Below are 20,687 nucleotides of genomic sequence, written 5' to 3'. Positions count from 1 at the left end.
TAAAAGGAAACATTAACAATTTCCTTGGGTCTACTAGGCCTTTTAAAACACACAAGGGAGAAGAAGGAAAGGATTGTTCAATACTCTCCTTAGACGTGTTTCCATGCACTGAGAAACTGCCCTATGCTGGGACAAGTTTTGCTTTTTTTTTTTTTTTTTTTAAACTAGCAGAGCACTTTGAGATCTGATTTTACAGACGCATATGACAACCAGGAAGGAAGCAGGCTGCCGAAGCAGCTTCTCTGAAAGAACACAACAGAAGGAGGAAGTATTTTAAAAGCTATCAAGATGAGTGTTTAATAACACACACACAGCTCATAACAAATTACTTTTTTAAAAAAGTCTTTATTTAACAACTACATAAAACACCAGATTATCACGAATGTCAATCTGTTTTGAAAAGCAATTTACAGCAAAAATTCATGACATTATGTACAATCATTTTCCACAGAATGATCTGCCTGGTTCTCTAGACATCCTTGTCTGGGAGACCTAGCAGCAAGAGGGAGCCAGCATAGCTATGGATTGAAGCCAAGGAAGCTGCCTGGTCCTAGCCACTTATCTAGATGGGGTGCAGGAAATGAATCCCACTACCCATTAAGTTCCTTCCATCTCAGAGTGTAAAGCAAAACAGGAGTTTATATTGGAGGAGGCCTGCTGCACTTTTTGGTTTTTGTCCACATCCTATCTTTCTTTTCCCTCACTTCAACTACACTTCACCTACATTCTCTCCTGAAAGCAGTGAAAATAAATACCAGGAATACTGTGTTCATGTGACAAGCTATTTGACACCAGTTAACAAGAGATGGATGAGATCCACCTACATTGACATGGATCAATCTCAAAGATGGAGCTATGAGAAAAGTAAGTTGCAGAACAATGCATATGGCAGGATAGCCCTAATGCAACATTTGAATAGATGCCTGTCCGCTATAAACTAGGGATATATAGTAAAAATATAGACTTTAAAGAAGCTCACCACTTCTAGAAAAACATGTACCTGTGGAGAAAGGGGAAATGTGATCAAAGAGGAATGAAAAGTGGTTTGGCAAAAAAAAAAAAAAAAAAAAAAAAAAAAAACATAGATATATATATGTATATATATGTATATATATGAAAAAAAAATTTGATGGTCACTGGTATAGCCAACACAGGAGCAAGGCTTCTCTTGGGATGCATGTGCACCTGTTGTTTCCCTCTCAGGCAAAAGCCCATGCCAGACCCTGCACCAAGACTCCTACACACAGTGACATGCAAAGAAAACCTTGCTCATACCCTAGCCCAGTGTGTGCCTTTTTATAAACACAAACCTGGCATATCTGTGCTTTGGTGATAACCATGTTGTCGTGTTGTTCATTCCATGCAGAATTTTAAACTATATGTCCCAGTGGAGCAGAGTCTTCCTAGCTTAAAGGCAACAGTCTTGCTGGGCTCTCAATAGGGCTCCAAACACTCCGGTTTTGCCCGGAACTGAGGGGGTTCCAAGGTTTGGGTTTGAAATGGGTTGGTCACCCTGGTTTTTACAGTGTTCCAGAAGACATCAACTACTGCCCACTGTTTATTAAATACACAGAACAAGAAATAAAACATTAGAACATGCACCTGTGAGACTTAAACATTTTTTAACCTTGTCATCTGAAGCTTTTTAGCATAATAAATGCCTAAAGTCCTCTATAGTATCTTCCATTACTACAAGCTAAATTCTACTTTATCAAGTTAAGGAATGAGGAAATCATTCATTTTCAAAGTCCTGAGACAACTGTCAGGATCCTTTACCCTGATTATTTAATAATTCATTCATTAGCACACAGTCTGGATTTCTCCAAATTAAAAAAAAAAAAAAAAGTCAAAGTAGATGGGACTAAAGAAGAGAAAGTGGAAAGTGGCCCAAGTCAAGACTATTTTCCAGAAAATATAACTCCAGTGGTAAAGCAGATTAATATTAAGAAAGAAAGAAGAAAAGAATTCGCAACAATAGAAATCAAGCATCAAATCATCTACTTTGAGAATTCAGAAGACACAGCACCCCTGGGAATGACACCAGAGAACTTCTCTGAAGCACTGGTAGGGGGTTAAATATTCTCCACGGAAGAGGGCCACATACACTGGGGCCTGTGTCACAGTTGTTCCTAATTTTGTTTTCAATTCCCCCTTAGGATAATATATCCTAAAATACTTTGCATCTATAAGATGTATAAATTACTGCAATTCACAAAATATAATCTGCTGTCCATGTGTATTCCCTTTTAGCTGCTGATGAAATTCCTTAAACTGTGCTATGGACTGCATGGTGGTGGAATTCTGTAACGAAAATGCTTCTAAAAAGAGTGAGGTAAATCTGTGTTGTTAGGTTAAGAGAGCACTGCATAAAAGGGTTGCAAGATGATCCTATAAGGTTTTTTGAGCTGATGTATATCTATAGAGAAGTGAAGTGTATTGGAAGAATAAGTCAAACTGTTCTTGTGGATATTTTGGGCTGGGAAAAAGAAAGAGGATGTTTCTTCATTTTTGCCTGTCTATATTTACATTTTCTGTAGTTAATATGTATTATGTTATTAAAAAATCTTTGGGGTGCCTGGGTGGCTCAGTTGGTTAAGCATCTGCCTTGGGCTCAGGTCATGATCCTGGGGTCCTGGGATCAGTCCCACATTGGACTCCCTGCTCAGCAGGGATTCTGCTTCTCCTTTTCCCTCTGCCCCTCCTCCCTGCTCATGCTCTCTCTCTCTCTCTCTCTCATTTGCGTGCGCACTCTCTCTCTCTCAAGTAAATAAATTAAATCTTTGGGAAAAATACCCCTCCTTTTAAAAGTTAAAAAAATGACATTTCCATGCTTAATTGCTTACTAAACTGGATAAAGGCTAAATATAATCTGTCTAATGCAAGGGATACTGTTTGTTGAATGAATTTAAAAATATAGATTAGAAGAAGAGTGGCATATATTTGAGAACTACTAAGTCTTTTGCTGTGCCTGAAACTAATAGCAGTTTTTTTTGTAGTATGATAAAAATATCAGTTGCCAGCATCAGTCTCAACATCTGTACTTTTCCAAAACAATCAACAAGGAAGTGATCGGATTTACTTAAGCATGTGGAGATCTTAGTGATTCTATAAAAAGATGTATTTGGAAAAAGCCCAGTAATTTCAAGGTCCTGTCAAACCATATTGGCATGAGGAAGCATATAATATACAAAATAAGCAAAAACAGCGCACTGAGTCTGCAGTTATGCAATCAGTGAAATCCTGTCATCATCTTTCCTAACAGAGTTCACCAAATTGAAAAGCATCGGCTCCTCCTCTTTAGTGTTGTCATGGATAACTAACTGATAGCCAAACAAAACAAACAGGGTAAGAGGGGAAATGTCACCGAGTTTCAGAAATATATCTTTAGTACTTGGATTGTTGATCTTTTTTTTTTTCTAAAGAAAAAATCTTTAGCAATATTTCCTACAGAATGAGAAACAAAAAATATCTTAAGCAGTCATTACAAGATTGTAGAACTGACAAAAATACACCAATCAAGGGTAGCCCTAATGCTTTTTGGTTCCAGAAAATACAACTGGCTCCAGGGTCACCCAAGGAGAGACAGCAAATGGGGGGCAGTGAGAGACAGGGCAGGGAAGTCCATGCTCCGGTGAGACCCAGGCCAGGGGCGGGATGATCAGCCACCCTAAAGCTGAAGGCACTGACTGAGGCCACCTCAGTCAAAGATTCTCTTTCTAACAGCAAGCATTTTCTACAAAAGCAACATCTTCTATGTGCATTAATACATTTCTTTTGTGGGCAGAGTCACTTCAAATTTAGATATTATTTCCCTGAGAAATAGGACAACACTTACGTGCTTTTAGTTAGTGGTCAATACTGAAACACAAGTTTTCTCAGTTTTCAAGCAAAAAATAATCCACATCAAATTAAAGATAGCATTTAAGTAAATGTAAACACACCCTTTGGTCAATTTTCACAGTAATCATCAAAGATGGCAGTCTACGGAAGACCCTGAAAACCGTTCTTCCTTTTTGTATAAACTCATCTGTCAATTAGATGGAGCAGGCCTTTTTACACCCATTCTTGCTGAAGTTCTCCTCAAGTGTTGAATTGAAGCCCCAATTTCCAAGTTTCTCAAAAGAAAAAGAGGGATTTCAATCAGCTTTTCCTGTCAAAGTCAGATATTTACAATGAAACAAAATCACTTGTCTTGACATTTTCATTCTTGAATGGACGAGTGGCGAATAGATCTGTGATAATCCTCTGGACTGTTAATGTGTTCAGGTAAATCATAGCCCCTTAGGAAATGTCCACTGTTTTGCTGAGCAAAATAATATAGTTGTCTGGCTAGTAGAGGTTCGACCTTTAATAAGAGATTTTAAAAAGATATTATTGAAATATTCTTTTTAACATCCTGTAATTGGCTCATCATTAAATAACTCAGTATCTAAAGATAAGGTAAAGTTAAATCCAAAATTAGGTGCTACACAAATCAAAACATTCTGAAGAAGTAATATTTTGTTAACCCTTACATACACCATAACCTAGAAATAGACCTACTTAATTCTGAGTTTTTACTCCAGTTAAAGTCAAAGGTGGTGCTTTCAACTTTGCTTTGCTTAAAACCTATGTCTAACTAAGCATGAGCAAAGCAGGTAAAATGACAAAATTAAAAGAAAGTTTGAGGTGATTAATGAAGTTTGAGGTAACTCAGAATAATTTAGGCCAATAAATTTTTCCATAACCACAGTTTGATAAGGATGAGGGTATAAATCCTGAACAAGTTACAATTCTTGGATGACCTAGATAATCTGTATAAGATAAAGGAAAAAAGAAAGGAGCAAAATCTATACAAACAAAACACTGTTATTATGGGGAAAGATGTTAATTCTTCCAGTTTGGCATATTCACTAAAACAATTCAGCTTTCAGAATTTTCCTTAATTTACAGCATCTAATAAAATTGAATACTTTGTTAATCAATTCTGCTATTAAATTGAGCCGCTGTTATTTGATGTATAAAAACTTCAAGCATAATTCATATTAAATACTTGAAATGAATTAAATCCATAATAAAAAGAAGTAGGAATTCTTGGGTGTACACATACCCACTTTTCTTTTCCATTCCAGACAACTAATTCCAGGGACACTTGCTGCAGGAACACATAGCTGCCTAACCCAGTGGAGGGCTAGAGCACCCAGCAAACCCTTAAAATCAGACTGATGCAGGAGGTTTTCACCAGGTTTTGAAACATTATCAATGCCAAGTTTACTTAGTCATTTAATAACCCTAGCTGTTAATAAGATATCAATTATTATATTAATTACTAGAGATAATTCATGAAAAAGCTCTAAAGTCCACAGGACTATATTTTTATTGGTTGGTTGGTTTTGATTTTACAATCAAGAGGGGGTACTGTGTGTTTAAAATTAGATAGTGTTTTATTACAGTTGTCAATAAAAAAAATTATGGGAACTAAAATATGGCCTGAATGTTTCTATTATTGGGTGTATATATATATTTTTTATCTGTTACTGCTTATTGTCTGGGCTCATTAATAATTCTTGAAGGTATGTAGCAAGGTAACGTTTTCAAATTCAAAATCTTGTGTATCCAAAACTCTGTTTTTAATGACAAATTTATTCCAAATGACCCTATTATAAACTCTGCTAGAGAATACTGATCTACTTAAATTCATTGACAGAGTTAGCCTCCTCCAAATAACATAGGATTCCTGGTTTCCATTAGTTAAATAATTTCTAAAAATCCAGAAATAAAAGAGGATTTGGAAAAAATTGGAGGGGACTGCAAAATATGTAAGTCAATGGACAGCTTTCCATTTGGGAAAAGTTTCTCCATCAAGTAAAGATCAGCTAGACAGCATTTTAAAAACAATATTAAACATGGAGAATTTTAAAGGGAAACTTTTTATCGCCAGTCCTTTTAAATCCTCATAAAATGGGAATAGGACAATATCTTGATTGATACACAAGATCGGAAGAAGGAAACCCATGATTGCAGGTTTGTGATGAGTAAACCTCTAGGACTGGGAAAAACATGTGATTCCCTGGGCTGTGCTTCCTGCACCATTCACTGGGCCATGCTTTTTCCCTCACAATTTTCCTGTCACTATTGACATATAGTTTTCATTTGAGACTTTTCTAACTGGGACACTGCCGTTGTTGAAAAACAGGGAAAGCTAATCATTTGAATGTGACTAAATACCCACGTGAGCAGTGATGAGCTTCCTTTGCCTCTGAGGATCTGGAAACTCTTCTCCGAAGCACAGAGTTACCTGGAATCTTGGCAGGGGACGGCCATGGTGAGCGAAAGCTTGCAACTCTGGAGAAGCCCCAGAAAAAAAAAAAAAAACCACAAACAAACAAAAAAACTGATCAGAAACCATCATTGAACATGCCAGGTTAAAGAGGAAGCAAAACTAAAATAGGAGTGAGTATTTTTTATTTCTCTCAGTTGGGTCCATAATTTATAGACCCCAGATATGGAATTGCATGTACGTGTTCATAGGTATGCTTTTCCTGAGAGAGCTCCAGGTTTCACTTGATTCTTTTTTTTCCCTTAAATTTTATGTATTTATTTGAGAGAGAGTGAGAATGAGAGAGAAAGCTCAAGCAGGGAGAAAGAGAAGGAGAAGCAGGCTCCCCGCTAAGCAGGGAGGCTGACACAGGGCTCAATCCTGAGACCTAAATTGAAGGCAGATGCTTAAACAACTGAGCCACCCAGGAGCCCCTCACTTGAATCTTTAAGGGAAATATGGCCTGCAGATTAAGAAACCTTCATTTGCAGCACTGGACCCATGAGAGTGCAAAGGGTAGCAGAAAGGAGTGAAGGATGAAGAAAAAGGAAAAGAAATGTAGCCATGTTGAGGCAAAAGAATAATTTATACAAAGGAGAAATTGTATTTATTTAAAAAATAAAAATTTTCTGATTATTCGAAAATGTAATCCCCAAACTGCTGAGCCCTCATAATCCAATATCTATACTACTCAGGACCTCTCCATGATTCAGGCATCTCTAAAAATGCTTTACTGTTATCCTGGGGACTGAGCACCAGTGATGGGCAGCTGTCTCCTCCTTAGCACTAGGCTTAAACTCTGGGACTTTGAGCTGACTTCTTGCCCGTCTTTTGGGACAGATTTGAAAAGAAAAATGTAGTGATGAGACACTAAGGGCCCCACTTTTGTGTATATGTATATCCTGAAGACACCACTCCTACTCTAAGGATGCAGAACAAACTGTTGGAAAGACAGATATGCAATCCCTGACATTGATCCATGTTGCTTTGCCCATATTCAAGATGACTCTTAAGCCCCTTAGCTGCTCCTATTCTTTCCTTTCCACCAGAGTTAAATGCCGTGTCCCCAAGAGAAACACACATGGTTGTTGCTACAACTTCTGCAGAACAGTGTGCACATGCATCTTGATCAGATATGCACCCATGGGCTTTGCCTTTAGGGGCTGTCCCTAGTAGTTTGCAAATTCTGAATGGGGAGATATCAAAGATCTTCACTGTTCTCTTCAACCGAAGACAAGTTTCTAACTAACTCACTGGACTGTTTGACTTCCTGCTTCTTTTTTTTTTCCTTCCAGAATTCAAATCAAACCTAACTGACTTAGTCAGAATGTGTAAAAGGCATTCACACTACTGAGGTCTGAGACTACACCTACACAAGCTAATCAGAGTGGCAAGTTGGCACAATTCTCCAAAAAAGTCATGTCTTAAATGCTTGATAACATAAGAACATTCTGTGGGAATCCTTGATTATGCAGAAGCTGGTCTACACAGCAGCAATTTTTAAGTTCACAGGTTCCTCCTTGAACCTCAGTGAATACTTCAAGGTAAGAGGTGGCAATGAGCAAAAAGCACAGCGCATGGTTACAGAGGAAGAAAAAAAACACTCTTGCTCAAAGATAAATATTAAATTCTAGGCAAGTGAATTCACAACATACAGATGTTCACAGCTTATGCATCATGCCTTTCTGCTTCTTGCTTGTACCCAGCTCTCAGTGACTGTGACTCAAAAGTGTACTTATAGCCTACTTAGAATGGTAGGATTTGAACTTCCTAAAACATACATGGTGAGAAAAACTCACAGAAGCAAGTGTCATTCCTCTTGGATATCTTAACTAAAGCCCTAGCCCTGTGGCTCTGAATCCAAAGAGACCAAGATTCACAGTCTGTGAGCTGATCCAACCAAGCCCCGCCGCCCTCCACCACATTGACTCTTTCAGACCCTTTTGCATACTTAAGAGGTGCAGACAAGATGTCCCTCAGTAGCTCCTGAGACTCTTCCTTGGGTTCCTACCATGACTCCATACTGGACCCCAGGATGGACAAAACAGTCGTGGCACAGATTTGGAGGCAGTTTTGCAGCTCAGAGGGAGAAAGGGGTGTTCAGGCCCAATTGCCTTTCTCACTCTGGTGCTGCCATGGGGAACCAGAGGCTCAGTTCTCCCTCTTCCTCTTGTTATACATCTTAGTCAAGGGTTAGTCATGTAGGGACATATTTGTTTGGGGGCATCAAAAGAGAATTTGGGTGTGCCTACATGAATTTGGGCAACTTAAACCCAAAAGGCTAAGCAAATGTCAACAATGTCAAAGCACATAGATGCTTCATATTTTTATTTTAAATAAACTGAATCAGGAAGCATATTCAGGGAAAGGAGAGGCACATGAAAACCCAAAAACACAGGGTGTTATTGAAGGGGCACTTATAAAGAATAGCTTAAGGATAAGGTACAGAGTAGGGACAGAAAGAGTTGGCAGTTAGCTGACAGAATATCTTTCTCCCTCCAAAGAGGCATCATCAATATAGATAGCTAAATTAATATTCTGGATGAAGCTGCAACAATACTGTGGCCATGGTTTCATAAAAGCCAGTCTGGGGCTAATTTAATTGTCATGAAATCAAAACTAAATAAACAAAACTTACTGGTTTTAGAAAATATTATTTGAAACATATAGAGATAACTCAGAGTTTTTTCAAAAATTTCCCCTTTGCAAAATCGGTTCCACATACTCTATACTTAGTCCCACCTGCTGGAGGGCATATGCATAGGGGTAACACATCACATAACCAAGAAAGTTAACAATACACTTCTAACCTTTATGATTTTCCTAGGAACCCTAAAAAAGCTGAACTATCAGCAGCCATGTTTGCTGAGATCATACTGCCAATAAAGTGTGAACATTTTCAGTCTGTGACTATTTGTTGAATACCAAATTTCAAGATATCAGCCTGAACCACAATCCCCTTGACCAATCTCTCTCCTCTTCACACCCCTTTGTTGATGGAGAGGACCAGGTGGCAGAGGCAGAGGTGAGAGACGAACAAACAAGAAACCTATTCTCAGATCATGCCAGGTCAGCTCAGGGATTAATAGAAGGAAGACTTCTGTCTGGAATGGGAGTGACCTTCTGTTTGGACCATGTGGCAGGCATAGTGTCACCCCCTCCATTCTGTCTCTTAGGCTCACAGGTGTGGATGCTCCTTTCTAATAGATCATTTGGTGCATTACCTGCTAAAAACTGCTGTGTGTCAAAGAGCTTGCAAGTCTGGTCCCTCTCCAGTTTATTGGGTCGGTCACTGCAGAGTGCCAGAGGCCCATCCCAGTAGATCCTGCTCTGGCACAGTCTTTTGGCATACAGACCGTCGGGGGCCATCCAGAGGACCACACCCCTTTCCAGGTGGCTCAGAAGTTTCTCGATGTTTTTCCTCTGGCCATTGTCTTCTGGGTAGGGGAAAAGGACCTGGTCCAGGTTACTGGCATCATAGGTATGCCCATGGGAGATCCGACAGCCTTCTGGGCTAGATGTGGTCAGCTCTTTCACCAGGATCTCCCGGTAGTACAAACAAATGTGGAGTCGACAGTCTGTAAACACAGAGATTTCAAGGTCAGTGCTAAGGGACCAAGGAGCATTAGATATACATCAGGATGCCAAGCTATTCAACCAGAGCATGTGTATTTGATGGGACACTGGTGTCCCAAGATACTCCATTAAAAGCAGAAAGTTCCAGGGTCAAGGAAGTGTAGGAAATGCTGCACACCCCCATCTCCCTCTGGGAGTCACAAACAGTAAAAGATATTAAGGAAATCCTGAAAGAAATTTATTTAATGTTGTCTAACTCAACATTTTCCACATTTGTGTGACCACACATTTTTTTTGTGGAGGGGGATCACACCTTACATTAATTTTCTGCACAATATATTTGACGCATATTAGAGAGCACCACTGGTTAAGAACTTTCTGCATCATTGTTTTGGTGATGATGATAGTGGTGATGACAAAATTATGTCTAAAATAATAAGTCATGTACTACTGAACAAAATTCATCTTTAAGTATGGCAATCAGTTTTGATTTTGGAGGAAGTAAACCCTAAGTCTAATTTCTATTAGTTAAAAGAATATAATGATGTTTCAAAAAATTAACAAAAATGCTTACCTAAGAAACTACCCTAAAATATCAATATGATGTCACTTACATAAAAAAAATTATACATATAAGTGCACAGTGGTGATTTCTGTGTGGTAGGAATATGATGTTTTATTCTCCACCTTTTCTTTTCTGATTGTCACATTAGTTTCTATGCTGTGTATGTATGTACTACTTGTGTAATAAAATTAATTCATGTGGAAAGAAAAGAATCAATGAAAAAAATGTTCTAAGGCTAAAGTCCCACTAGGCTTTCAAAATCTGCCTTGAAAATAACTGTGCTTTTTAAAACATTTAACTTGATGAGTTCACTTATGAAATTTTTCTTCAGAATAGGACCGACAAACTGAAAGGACAACAAAGGTAGGTCTGCAAAATGTCCCTTAACTGTCAGTCCCTTAACTGAAATGCAAAAGGGCTTCATGTATAGGCAATAGCTACCCATCCATAACTGTATGGGATTTAAAAATAAATGGGAATTACAGTTCTCCAACAAATATGCTCAAGGTCCATAATTAATTTGCATTATGCACTCCAAAAAAAGAAACCCACAAAACTCCTCAATGGTTTTGAGACTTAATCCACATCACTATCTCAATTCTCCACTTCAGTTTCTGCTGCTGTAAACACACTAGTGGAGAGCGAGCACAGACAGTATACTTTGATGACAGTGAGTGTTGGCCATTTGAGGTGACTTATAGGGCAGGTTTCATTTCATTTAATGTCATCAGAAATCATGAGGTCACAGTAACATAAATAGCTATTTATTTCCTACTTTCCAGGCACCCACATAGGTCTTCAGTGCTTAAGAGAAGGGTTAGAAAATTTCTAAAATTAAACACGAGATTTCCATTTAAAAATATCTCCCCTCCATCATTTAGGAGCATCTAAGAAGAAAGGCAGCAGCCTCATTCAGAACTTCAGAACTGAAAAGAACCTGGAAGCAAGAAAGGTGCCCACAACTTTCTGAAACCTTCACAATTTACTTCATACTTTTCTATCATTGATTTTTAAAAAGCCCAAGGGGAAAGGTGAGAATTCTGAGGCTAACTTAAGGTCTTCATTTTTAATGTAATTACAAATCTCATTTTAAAACAACTCAAAATACTATCTAAAAAATAACTATATACACACCACATATGCTTAGTAAACCTTGAGGTGCGTTCCTTAAAACAGGTAAGATCTTTGAGCTTGCAGAGATTCTTTTAGAAATGAATCTTTAAAAATCAGCTCTAATCCAATTTTTTGCAAAACCTATCGAATTTCAGAGGAAGAATGACTGCAAGGCTCACAACTTTTAGGCATATGAATGTAATAAAGAGAAAGGAGTCAGAACTCATGTTCTCAGGATTCCAGAGAGGAAGAACTATTTGTAGCTAAACCTGGAAGGATTATCAACTTTTTAAAATGAGAAACCTTTGTATATTCTTCTAAGAAATTATGCTACATTGTGAGGATGTTGGCTGAAGGGGGGGTGGATCCGTGGTATATAAATCTGAGGTGTTCACATTCTTGGAAATTCAGATAAATGTCAGTGGAAACCTTAAAATGACTCAGTTCAAACCAGCATTTAGAATTGGCATCAGAATCAAAAGCTAGCTTCCTAGTGCTAAATTTTCTAATGATGTTCCTCATTGATGGAAGTTGAGAGTCAGATTATGTTCATACCCTCTCTAGTCCCCAGATGGAAGAAAGCCAATGTGCACGGTCTATGCTCAGGAATACTCCCCTCCCCAGTCAAATATACCCAAAGGTGAGGGCTGATCCATAGCAGAAGCCAGCCTCCTGCGGGGGGCCTCTGGAAGGGAACACTGCACTCACCTGAGAGCGCCAAGGCTTCAGCAGACCTTATGCTTGGCTCTATGGGGATTCCAGGGGCCTGGGACTCAGGCGGGGCACAAGCATAAAAGGTTCCTGTCACCTGGCAACCTGCATTTGTAAATAAGAATCAGATGATGTCTAAACAGAGTCAGTCCCACGACGCATAGGAAGGTCTCCTCTCCCTGGGGGTGCACCAACCCTGGGAGGGAGGGGCCAAGTGCCCTCTAGAACTGACCAGTGACATTCTCAAGTGACAAAGACAAGTTGAAGTCCAATCATAAATAACAAGATTGAAAGAAGAAGGAGCTTTGGATGGAAACTTGGAATAGTCCCTCAATAATTTTCTTCTTTTTTAAGTTTCTTTTTTTTAAATCAACTGTTAAGTTGATTAACAGCTTAATCACTTCACATAATTACCATTGTGTGTGTGTGTATATTCCCCGCTATATAGTGGGAATATTTAGATCTACTCTCTTAGCAGTTTTAAACACAATAGAGAATTGCTAACTATAGTCACCATGTTATGTTTAGATCTCCAGAACTTATTCATCTTTAATTGGAAGTTTGTACCCTTTGAGCAACATCCCTCTATGTTATCTGATAAACAGGATAACTTAGGCTCAGAGAGAGTCATCCTTGTTCACACTGCAAGTTCACAGTAGAGCTCAGGTCTACTGAGTCCTGATGCCAAAGAGTCCAATTACAAACTTACAAATTGTTTACTACACATTTATTTAGCTTTCTATTTCTGGCTTCAGGAAGAAAATTGAACCATAGGTCTTGGCAGCATAATAGCTGTGTATCACAGTTATTACAACAGTAATAGAGAAAGAATATGTGATAGAACAAAATTTTGGTGATTCTTCATTTAATGCCAACTATGCTTCAAAATATATCTACATATTCCATATTTTTGTACAGTTTGAGGCAAGGCCTTATTAATAAGTTTTAGTTCCATATAGCCTAATGCATTAGACTCAAGTCTGAATTTCAGAAACATCAGTTTAATGTTAGCTAACTCCTCCACGATGGAATGGAAAGCAACCTTTGCTGCAAATCACTCTTGAAAAGCTAATAAAATCAAATTCTGAGCTTTTTTGTAAACATGCCACTAAAAACAAATTTTAAATGATAATATACTTCATCAATCCCCTAAAGCCAAAAGTGACCCGAACATGATTAAAAAGACAGGAACTGACCAAATAGTGAAGAACCAAATATTCCTACGAATACTGAAGGATCTGAGTCTTGACCCATCTCAGGGTATCTATATAAATATCTAACTCAAAAGTCCTAGAAGTTTGTGTTTTCCTGTATTCGATACACTGTGTGAAGTCTTCTCTGCACTTAGCTAATTAATGCTTCCACTGAGTGATCTCATTTTGATGTCTGGGAAACTCCTATGAGCATGGGACCACATCTAATCCAGAGTGAACAAAGTTCTTTGGACCCCAACACCAACACTAGTCACCTTATGGTGACTGTTTTCTTTTCTTAGTATTTATTCATTCCATTCTTACTATCACTTCTAATCCCAAAAATAACTATGATAGGCACACTATTTTTTTAAAGTAAACTCTACCCCCATGTGGGGCTCAGACTCACGACCCCAAGATCAAGAGTGGCATCCTCTACCAACTAAGACAACCAGGTACCCGCTGGGCACACTACTGTTTAAGAGAATACACTAGCTCAATAATTTGCTGACGTCCCAATAGAGGAAAGGCTTGGGCACAGCTATGTATGCCCATTTTGCAGATGTATAGAAAGAAACAGACCAGTGAGATTATTGGCCCTGTCAACATTAAGAGACAATCGAGGAGGGAAGACTGACAAAATCTGTAACTTTTTGTCAAAGATTATTCAGGGAAATGAAAAATATTAACCTATCAAACCGATAATTAAAAAAAATATGGCCAACCAGTTTGACATCTGAGACCCTCTGTCTTAAATGAAATAGATCTGAGGTTAAACTCCAGCCCCTCACTTACACTGGATAACTTTCAGCATTACTTACATTCTGTGAATTTCCCTTAAAAGTGGGGGGGGGCAGTTTTTAGCTGCCTGGGATGGATCTCTGTGATGTTTATTATTTTTATTTATTTACCTATTTTGAGATTAGTGTCCCCTTTATTTTTTTTCTGTGATGTTTATTTTTTATTTTTTTTAAAGATTTTAATTCATTTACTTGAGACAGAGAGAGCAAAAGAGAGAGCACATAAGTGGGGGGATGGGTTGCAGAGGGATGGGGAGAAGCAGACTCGCCACTGAGCAGGGAGCCTGATTCTCAATCCCAGGACCCTGGGGGATCCCTGGTGGTTTCTGGGAAGCATAACCTGAGCCAAAGGCAGACACTTAACTGTCTGAGCCACCCAGGTACCTTTTTCTGTGATGTTTAAATAAGATCTCATGTAAGTCAGTTCCCAGCATAGGTCCTGGCACAAGTAGGCCAGGTGTCAGTAAACATTGGAGTCCTTCCCCTGAGGACTTTAACTCTCTCCTTCACTGTACATGAGGTCTTTCCTAGCAGCTCTGAGGAGGACAGATCACGAGAGATCAGGGCCCTTTGGCCAGGTTTGTTCTATTGGGTGATCCACAGGCCTAAAAACCAGCCCCAGCAAACTCCTTACCATTTTCTTTTTTTTTTCTTTCTTTTTAAAATTTAATTTAATTTAATTTTTTTAGTGTTCCAAGATTCATTGTTTATGCACCACACCCAGTGCTCCATGCAATACGCGCCCTCCTTAATACCTATTACCAGGCTCACCTAACCCCTCACCCCATCCCCTCCAAAACCCTCAGTTTGTTTCTCAGAGTCCACAGTCTCCCCGTCCGACTTCCCCCAACTCACTTGTCCTCTCCTTCTCCCCATGTCCTCCATGTTATTCCTTATGCTCCACAGGTAAGTGAAACCATATGATAATTGACTCTCTCTGCTTGATTATTTTACTCAGCATAATCTCTTCCACTCCTTACCATTTTCTTTTTTTTTTTAAATATTTTTATTTATTTATTCGACAGACAGAGATCACATGTAGGCAGAGAGGCAGGCAGAGAGAGAGGAATGGAAGCAGGCTCCCCGCTGAGCAGAGAGCCCGATGCGGGGGCTCAATCCCAGGACCCTGGGATCAAGACCTGAGCCGAAGGCAGAGGCTTTAACCCACTGAGCCACCCAGGTGCCCCACCACTCCTTACCATTTTCACAAGCCGGGCCTTGCCAGTGGTGGCTGCGGGATCCAAACGTCACAGGACATTGATATGGGATTTCTGGGTGGGGCTGATCAGGGACATATTCCCTCCAGCTTCGGTCATGGGGTGGCATCATGTAGTTATGAACCTGCTAAAGGAATATGAGGGAGCAGCTGAGATGAAAGGCAACCAGCAGGGCAAAGTTCAGTTGCTTGGCACTGGGAAAGGGGAGGGGGCAGATTCTCTCAAAGTCAGACTCCTCACAGAATCTCTAATTTGGCTGAGACCCAAATAATTTTACCATCTCAAAAGACTTTGGAATGAATAGCTCATCACACTAGGTGGAAAGTAGCCATAAAGAATCAAAAAGCACAATGAAGACAGTGTTATAAAGTAATGATTTGTGTAAAGCTTCATCATATGGTTAAACCTGGCACCAAAAGTACTGCAGGAAAATTTGCTTTCTTCTACCCACCAAAGTGAATAAAACAGAGCTGTAATTCACATGAGAAAAGTCTGAAGACATCAGCTGCCCTGTGGTTTCACATGATAAAGCACTACTTCCAAAATTTTCATCTTCCACAAAAGATCTGTTTCCCAGATTTCAGAATCAGTAGCATAGGTCCATGCTAACAGGCAGACACATCCACTTCTCCACTCCTTAAAACAAACACCTATAGTAACACCAGGCAGAAAGTGAGACATTCATCCAATGATTGGGGATTTGGGTTGGCTGACTGACTAATAACAAAAACAAAGTGCTGCAGTTTTGTTTGTGTATTTTTCCTGGCATGTGGCTCTAGCTGGCTCATGTGGCCTCACCCATACCCAGCCTTCCCTTCTAGAAGCCCTATGTCCTCCACCATACCTGAGCTGGGAGTGAGGTATAAGGAGTCGTCATGGTGTAGGGGTGGCTCATGGTCATCTGTGGGTCCTCCAGGGTGAGCTGCTTTGCTCCTATGTGTTTGGGCAAAAGGCAAATGGCAAAGTGTGAAAAAAAGGAACTGTCATAACTAAAAGTGAAATCTTAGAAAACACCTGAGAGTTTAATTCCTAGAATGCATAATGGTGTTGACAAATAAGGTACTTTTTTAGTAATTCCCATGGGCAATTACTTGTTCAGGTTATTAAACTGATTTCTACAAGGTCTGACCTATATAAGACAGGTAGAGAAGGCGATGAAATGTTGTGTGTGAATGCACACAATGTCATATAAAGGGCCCCACCAGCAAGATGCTTCACAAGTGAAGTCATCTGTATGGACTGCTTAAAATGCAGATTCTTGGGCTCTACTCTGACACACTGGTCAGAAACTTGGAAAGAGAGGATCTGAATTTCAATAAGGCTCCCAGCCTATCAGAGTACACTCAATAATGACATTTTCATTACTATAAATAATAACAATATATGGATATATGTACACTTCCTTTCTACAGAATGGTTAATCATGAAACACTGATAAGTAGAGATAAAACTCTGAACAAGTTTTCCATATTTTGTTTGAAAAATTTGGACCATATCTTACACCAATAGAACTAACTGAAAAACACATGCACACACATGCATGTGCATACACCCACAGGTAGAGAGTTGGAATCTGAGAAATCAACCTATACCAATACCACAAGAATTTCAATTTATGACCGTGAGAACTTGGGCAAAGAGCCTCTTGGGCTTGAACATGAGGCAGGAGGAAGGAAGGGTATAAAAGAAAAAAAAAGAAAAACAGACCCTCAGAATGAAATAAGGCCTGAAAACTGAAAATTGTCAGGCTGCCTATATTCTGTGACCCCAATCCAGGAAGCCCTACCTTTTTTTGCACCCTCAGGAACAATCCTGTATACTTTGTAGGGGTCTGAGATGTCCAGCTGACTCCTCTCCACAAGTTCCTCAAAGTCATTGCTCTTGTTCAAAGCACACCGCAAACGTGTCTTCCAGGTAGGAGGGTCTGGCTTATCTATGCCTTCTCGAAACTTTCCTTTAAATAGTGCCCAAGCCTTGTGGGAAAGAAGAGGGGGAAGAAAGTTAAAATATAGGTCTAAAAAAAAAAAAAAAAAAAAACCCGAGCATAATATTTCTAAAGGAAAAAACAATGCTTAGTTGCCTCAGATTTCTACTGTTGCTCAAAACATGGGACAGAAATACAACAGGTCTCCTCCAGGTAAACTACTTTCCCCCTTGGACTCTTTGCTGAATTGAAGACAAACGGTTTGAGCATTCTCTATGTATTTAAAAGAGGTAGGTGAGATGTGGAGGGTCCCTGGAAAGGGGCCCTAGTCACCCTCTCCCCTCAGTGTCTGAAGTGAGTTCCCCTGGAACTAGGGATGAGCTGGTATACATTGAGTACATCTGAATGGTCAGATACTCTGAGAGCAAATTCCAGAGGAAGTCCCCTGCGCCTGTTCTGCCTGCAGGTCGTGGGGCTGGGTCCTAAGGCACAGTTCATTGGGTAAACTGCTGTAGGGGCAAACAATCATCACACACACACACACACACACACACACACGCCTAGAGAAAAATGTTTAAAGACTTGGAAAGAGGGAATCAGACAGAAACACATATGGAAGAACCAAAGAGAGCTAGAAAGTTAGAGAGACCGATAAAGAGGGAACTAAAGAAAAAAAAAAAAAAATCCAGAGAGAGAGACCTGCAGAGAAAAACTGTGAAACAGAGAAAGACAGACTAGTAGATGGACAGGAAAACAGAGACAGACTCAAGCACACAACATGAGGCAACATGTGCTCACAGAAAAGAAACAGGGAGACAAAAAGAGACACACGTTGACAGTACAGAAAGAGGCTCCGATGGAGGCAAAGGAACCCACATAAATGCAAACAGGAACCCTCAAGTCAGCGCTGCTCTCCCGGGGGCTGAGCCGCCAGACATTTATTTCCCTGCTGCTAGAGCCATCCGACCCCCTTGGGGGCTCATGCCACACGTTCTGGATTGGTACCCCCGTTTCTAAAAACACTGCAAAGGTTGAAAACTCTCTTCTTCTTTCCTAGCTTCTGCGGATTGCCACCTGATGCTCCCGGACCGCCCGCCCTGCGGGGCTCATCCCATCCCGTCCTTCCCGCGCCGTCCCCTCTCCTCTAAGAACCTCCAGGCGCCCACTGGGATCGCCACGGAGTCTCGGTTGGGGATCCACTCGGCTCTCTGGGGCCTTCCCTCCACCCCACCCCCCCACCTTGGCTGGGCTCCCCTCGTGCTAGTAACCTTGAAGAGGGCGGCGTCCTCCTCGCGGTTGTAGTCTTGCTTGCCCGCGTGCTTCCAGGGGATGCGGAAGATGCTCTTCTCCTCGTTCTCCCACACTAGCCCTGGGTACTTGCCGCTGTCGATCTGGTCGATCAGCCACTGGCGGAGTTTCCCATTGCCGCAGCTCACCGAGCTCATTCCGAACTCTCCTCCTCGGCCGCTGCCCTCCAGGTTCATGCCCCGCACTCCGACTGTCGCCCTCACGCGCCCAGGATCCGCCTCCTGCACTCACTCTGCGCGGCAGAGAGGAGGGCCAGCCGTTAGCCACCCAGGCACAGCGCTCGGAGCACCTTCTCAAACCTTCTGACAACGACCAGGAGGCCCTGGAGTCTCCGAAATAGCTAGGAGCACACTGCAAAAGTCGGTGTCACCAAAGGCCCCTGAGAGAAAGTACCTTATCAGTTGGCCCGGTCTCATCCCCTTGGCATTCCCGGTCCTCAGTCTCCTAAGCGTGCTTCCCGCGGAGTTCATCCTGCTACCCCACCTTCTGGATTCTCCATTCTTTTTACACACCCCACAGACCAAACCCTGCCCGGGCAACACAAGTCTTGCCTTTGCGCACACTGCGAAATCCAGCCGCCACCCCTCTGGCACCGTTTCCGTGCTCACTCAATTCCCGCTCTTCTTTGCCTATTTCCAAACCGTTGCCAGTCCATTTCTCCCTTCATTTTCAGTTACCACTCTTGCCCACTCCACCATTCACACTCCTTTGGTGGGCCCCGCGCGCCAAGAATCTCGCACGTGGGAAAGAAAGCCTGCTGAATGGACATTCCAGGTGCTCAGCACCAGCACCTCCTGCCAGGGCTTTCTCCTTCCATACCTGCACTCTCTGCTCCAAGAGAATCCCCAAGCATTTAGCAGCTAGCAAGGACTAAGTGGGCACTGGGAGCAACTCGCGGCTGAGACCCGGTCCAAGGCAAGGAGCGCAGCCAAATAGCGGGAGATTCTGGCGCGCAGAGTGTCAGCCAGACCCAGGAGGCCCGCGCGAGAGAGCGGAGGCAGAGAGGGAGCCAGGAGGTTCTCAGAGGGCACGGGTTGAGGCAGCAGAGCGCAGGGCCCCAAGTGGCCCAAATTCCGAGCTCCTCCTCCACCACCACCAGTCGGGGAGCAATGCGCCAGAGGCCAAGGTAAGTTTGAGCCCTTAAGGGCCGCAGAATAAGGAGTCCCGGATTGAAGCCTCTGGAGTAAGAGGCTGTCCTTCCTCAAGAAAGCCTGCAGTGCTGTGTAGGTCCTTTGAATGGCCCCGCCTTGGCCTCTCCTGGGGCCCTGACAGCCTCTTTATCCCATTCCGTCCAGCGCTTGGTCTCCCCCGGGTCTGGGCAGGGCCGAACCACAAAGTGGTGAGAGCAATGCTTGGGCATTGTCCCAGGTGGCCTTCAACAGAGCCCACACAAAAGTCCCGGGGCCCAAAGCAGACGAAGTGAGAATCGGGGCTCCTTCGAGAGGCATGCTCCCTCTCGGGTCCTAAACTGGGGGCCCCTGAGCTGCCCTCGAGATGGATTCCGGGACCTCGAGTCTCGCGCTCCCGGTTCTCTGTAGTGCCAGCCTCACATCCATTCTCCTTCCCGACCCCAAGCCTTACCTCGCCCCCAACTCGGAGCTGAGGGCAGTAGTGGGTCCCAAGTTCAACTGGTGAAACTAAGTATCGGAGGTGGGAAAGAGGAACTTATACAGCGTAAAAGCCCGCTGGGGCGGAGCCTGGGGCGGGGCTGGGCGGGTACGAAAGCGCCTGCCGGGTTGGAGCCGGGTAGGGGGGTGGAGGGCCGCTGTGAGCAGAGACTGGGGCGCCGCGGGAGAATCCCGAGGCCAAGACTAGAAGAAGCATGTGTTGAGGGGTCTGAGCTGCCGCCAGGCTTGGGGCCTTAGAGCCCCCTGCGATCCACCTCGCGTTGCGCGTGGCGAGCGCACCTCCAGTCGGGCGTGCGCAGCTACGGGGACCCTAATGTGTGGAGGTTTCCTGCCAAGGGGAAGGCGCGAAATGGG

At 42.0% G+C, this 20,687-nt stretch overlaps 1 protein-coding gene across 5 annotated transcripts; it reads right to left on the bottom strand.

The window, feature by feature from the left end:
- Window positions 1-325: 325 nt before the first annotated feature.
- IRF4 (interferon regulatory factor 4) lies at window positions 326-20,385 on the bottom strand. Of its 5 annotated transcripts, XR_009354873.1 has the most exons (10): window positions 20,287-20,385; window positions 18,666-18,937; window positions 17,260-17,446; window positions 16,318-16,406; window positions 15,456-15,600; window positions 12,261-12,368; window positions 9,523-9,876; window positions 6,212-6,324; window positions 3,942-4,345; window positions 326-1,554 (listed from the first exon to the last, which is right to left on the bottom strand). XR_009354873.1 is itself a non-coding variant. In XM_059179092.1 (9 exons), the coding sequence occupies exons 2-9, from the start codon at window positions 18,879-18,881 to the stop codon at window positions 4,202-4,204; spliced, it is 1,356 nt and encodes a 451-aa protein (XP_059035075.1). In that variant the 5' UTR covers window positions 18,882-18,937; window positions 20,287-20,385; the 3' UTR covers window positions 326-4,201. The 5 variants fall into 5 exon arrangements, 4 of the variants coding, with proteins under 4 accessions (XP_059035075.1, XP_059035078.1, XP_059035076.1 ...); XM_059179092.1 differs by having other exon boundaries at window positions 326-4,345; XM_059179095.1 differs by having other exon boundaries at window positions 326-4,345; window positions 15,456-15,597.
- Window positions 20,386-20,687: the final 302 nt, after the last annotated feature.

The sequence above is a fragment of the Mustela lutreola genome, chromosome 6 (genome assembly GCF_030435805.1).
Source record: "Mustela lutreola isolate mMusLut2 chromosome 6, mMusLut2.pri, whole genome shotgun sequence".
NCBI lineage: Eukaryota > Metazoa > Chordata > Mammalia > Carnivora > Mustelidae > Mustela > Mustela lutreola.
This window is presented reverse-complemented; position numbering and strand designations above follow the sequence as displayed.

What these genes read in the sequence shown, in the direction of transcription:
- IRF4 (XM_059179092.1), bottom strand. Translation starts at nt 18,881, where the DNA reads ATGAACCTGGAGGGCAGCGGCCGAGGAGGAGAGTTCGGAATGAGCTCG. An exon ending in AGGACGCCGCCCTCTTCAAG is followed by an intron (nt 17,447 to 18,665) that starts GTTACTAGCACG and finishes CTTTCCCACAAG; the next exon opens with GCTTGGGCACTATTTAAAGG. An exon ending in CACACAGCAGTTTTTAGCAG is followed by an intron (nt 6,325 to 9,522) that starts GTAATGCACCAA and finishes GGGCTTCTCCAG; the next exon opens with AGTTGCAAGCTTTCGCTCAC.